The sequence below is a fragment of the Odontomachus brunneus genome, unplaced genomic scaffold, assembly GCF_010583005.1.
Source record: "Odontomachus brunneus isolate Ranch 3 - 2012 unplaced genomic scaffold, Obru_v1 Obru_scaffold_206, whole genome shotgun sequence".
Classification (NCBI taxonomy): Eukaryota; Metazoa; Arthropoda; class Insecta; order Hymenoptera; family Formicidae; genus Odontomachus; species Odontomachus brunneus.
Genome location: NW_022639656.1, coordinates 42,858 through 44,044, shown reverse-complemented (window position 1 = coordinate 44,044; position 1,187 = coordinate 42,858). Strand labels below are relative to the sequence as shown.

Here is a 1,187-nt window from a genome sequence, read left to right as displayed (position 1 = left end):
TATATTTTATCATCAGATTATTTTTATTATCTACGTTCTATCCCAACATTTTTTAACAATTTTTTTTAAATAGGGAAAAGTTATTCTACGTTACAAATACAAGAATGTGAAAAGCAGAAATATATAGAAACGGAAATTATTAATGAAAAAAAAGCTATAAATAAAGGTAAATATTTTGCAGTCTTTCTTACATTTCATTGTTGACATTTATTATGTTTCACATTCTTTAATTTATGTTATTGTTTTATGTTTTTTATTTTTTAGGAGAAAATGCGCCAGAAGAAACGGTAAATCGAATATTGGATATGTTGTTGGTCATGAATCGAAAATTAGATTCAATGTTGGCCTTTCATGATGAGCAAAATCCTTCAACATCAGCAAATTGCTCTTTTGATTTGTTACCTCATATACCGTTAAATTCTATGGAAGATTTCAAAAAATTTTGTAATGATTTAAATGAGAATGAAGAATTACGAAAGCAATTTGTAAGTTTAAAATTATTTTTATTAAAAATAGGAAGAAACACATCACTTTCAGTAATATTTTGTATTCAATATTATAGCAGAGAAAAATCCGTAACATAGGTGGAAAATCAGCAGAAAATCATTTGATTAATTGTTTAGTTACGACTCTTACCAACGAACATGCCAAACAATTAACATGGGAAGGTCAACGTCACACAGAGGGTATTAAAAACACAGCTTTTGCGAATATTATCATGGGTAAATGTATGAAGATAAAATTTGTTTAGCATAAACTAATTTTTGAAATATATTTGTCTTATAATAATAATAAATATTACTGAATATAATAAAAATTCTTTTTAGGTACCATTTCAAACATGTACAATTCATCAAATTACTATAGTCTAAAGAATAAATTCTCGGAATGGTTAAGAAGAGCAGGAGATAGATATCGATACCAATTAAAAAAATTAGAACATACATTGCTTTCATGAATGGAATGAAGGTATGAGACAAGATATTGCAGATATAAAAGAAACATTACTTAACACAATTTTGTGCTACTACTAAATATAATCTTAATAAATTATGATTTCTTTTAGATTGTAAGCTACAGGCGGAAAAGTTATTCCGTTTTCATAGTTTTTATTACAATTACGAAAAATATTAAAAGAAAATTTTAAGAGAATAATATAAAAATGTGAAGATATATACATATATATA

The 1,187-nt window shown here is 25.2% G+C and overlaps 1 protein-coding gene across 1 annotated transcript in view; it reads left to right on the top strand.

Annotated features, from left to right (window-relative positions):
* LOC116852212 overlaps window positions 1-1,187 on the top strand; it is a 1,563-nt gene extending 376 nt beyond the window's left edge. Inside the window, exons 3-7 of the mRNA XM_032832323.1 lie at window positions 74-166; window positions 265-485; window positions 563-722; window positions 828-969; window positions 1,067-1,187. Of these exons, the coding sequence (XP_032688214.1) occupies window positions 306-485; window positions 563-722; window positions 828-958 (471 nt within the window). The 5' untranslated portion in view covers window positions 74-166; window positions 265-305 and the 3' untranslated portion in view covers window positions 959-969; window positions 1,067-1,187. The remainder of the gene's footprint in view (window positions 1-73; window positions 167-264; window positions 486-562; window positions 723-827; window positions 970-1,066) is intronic.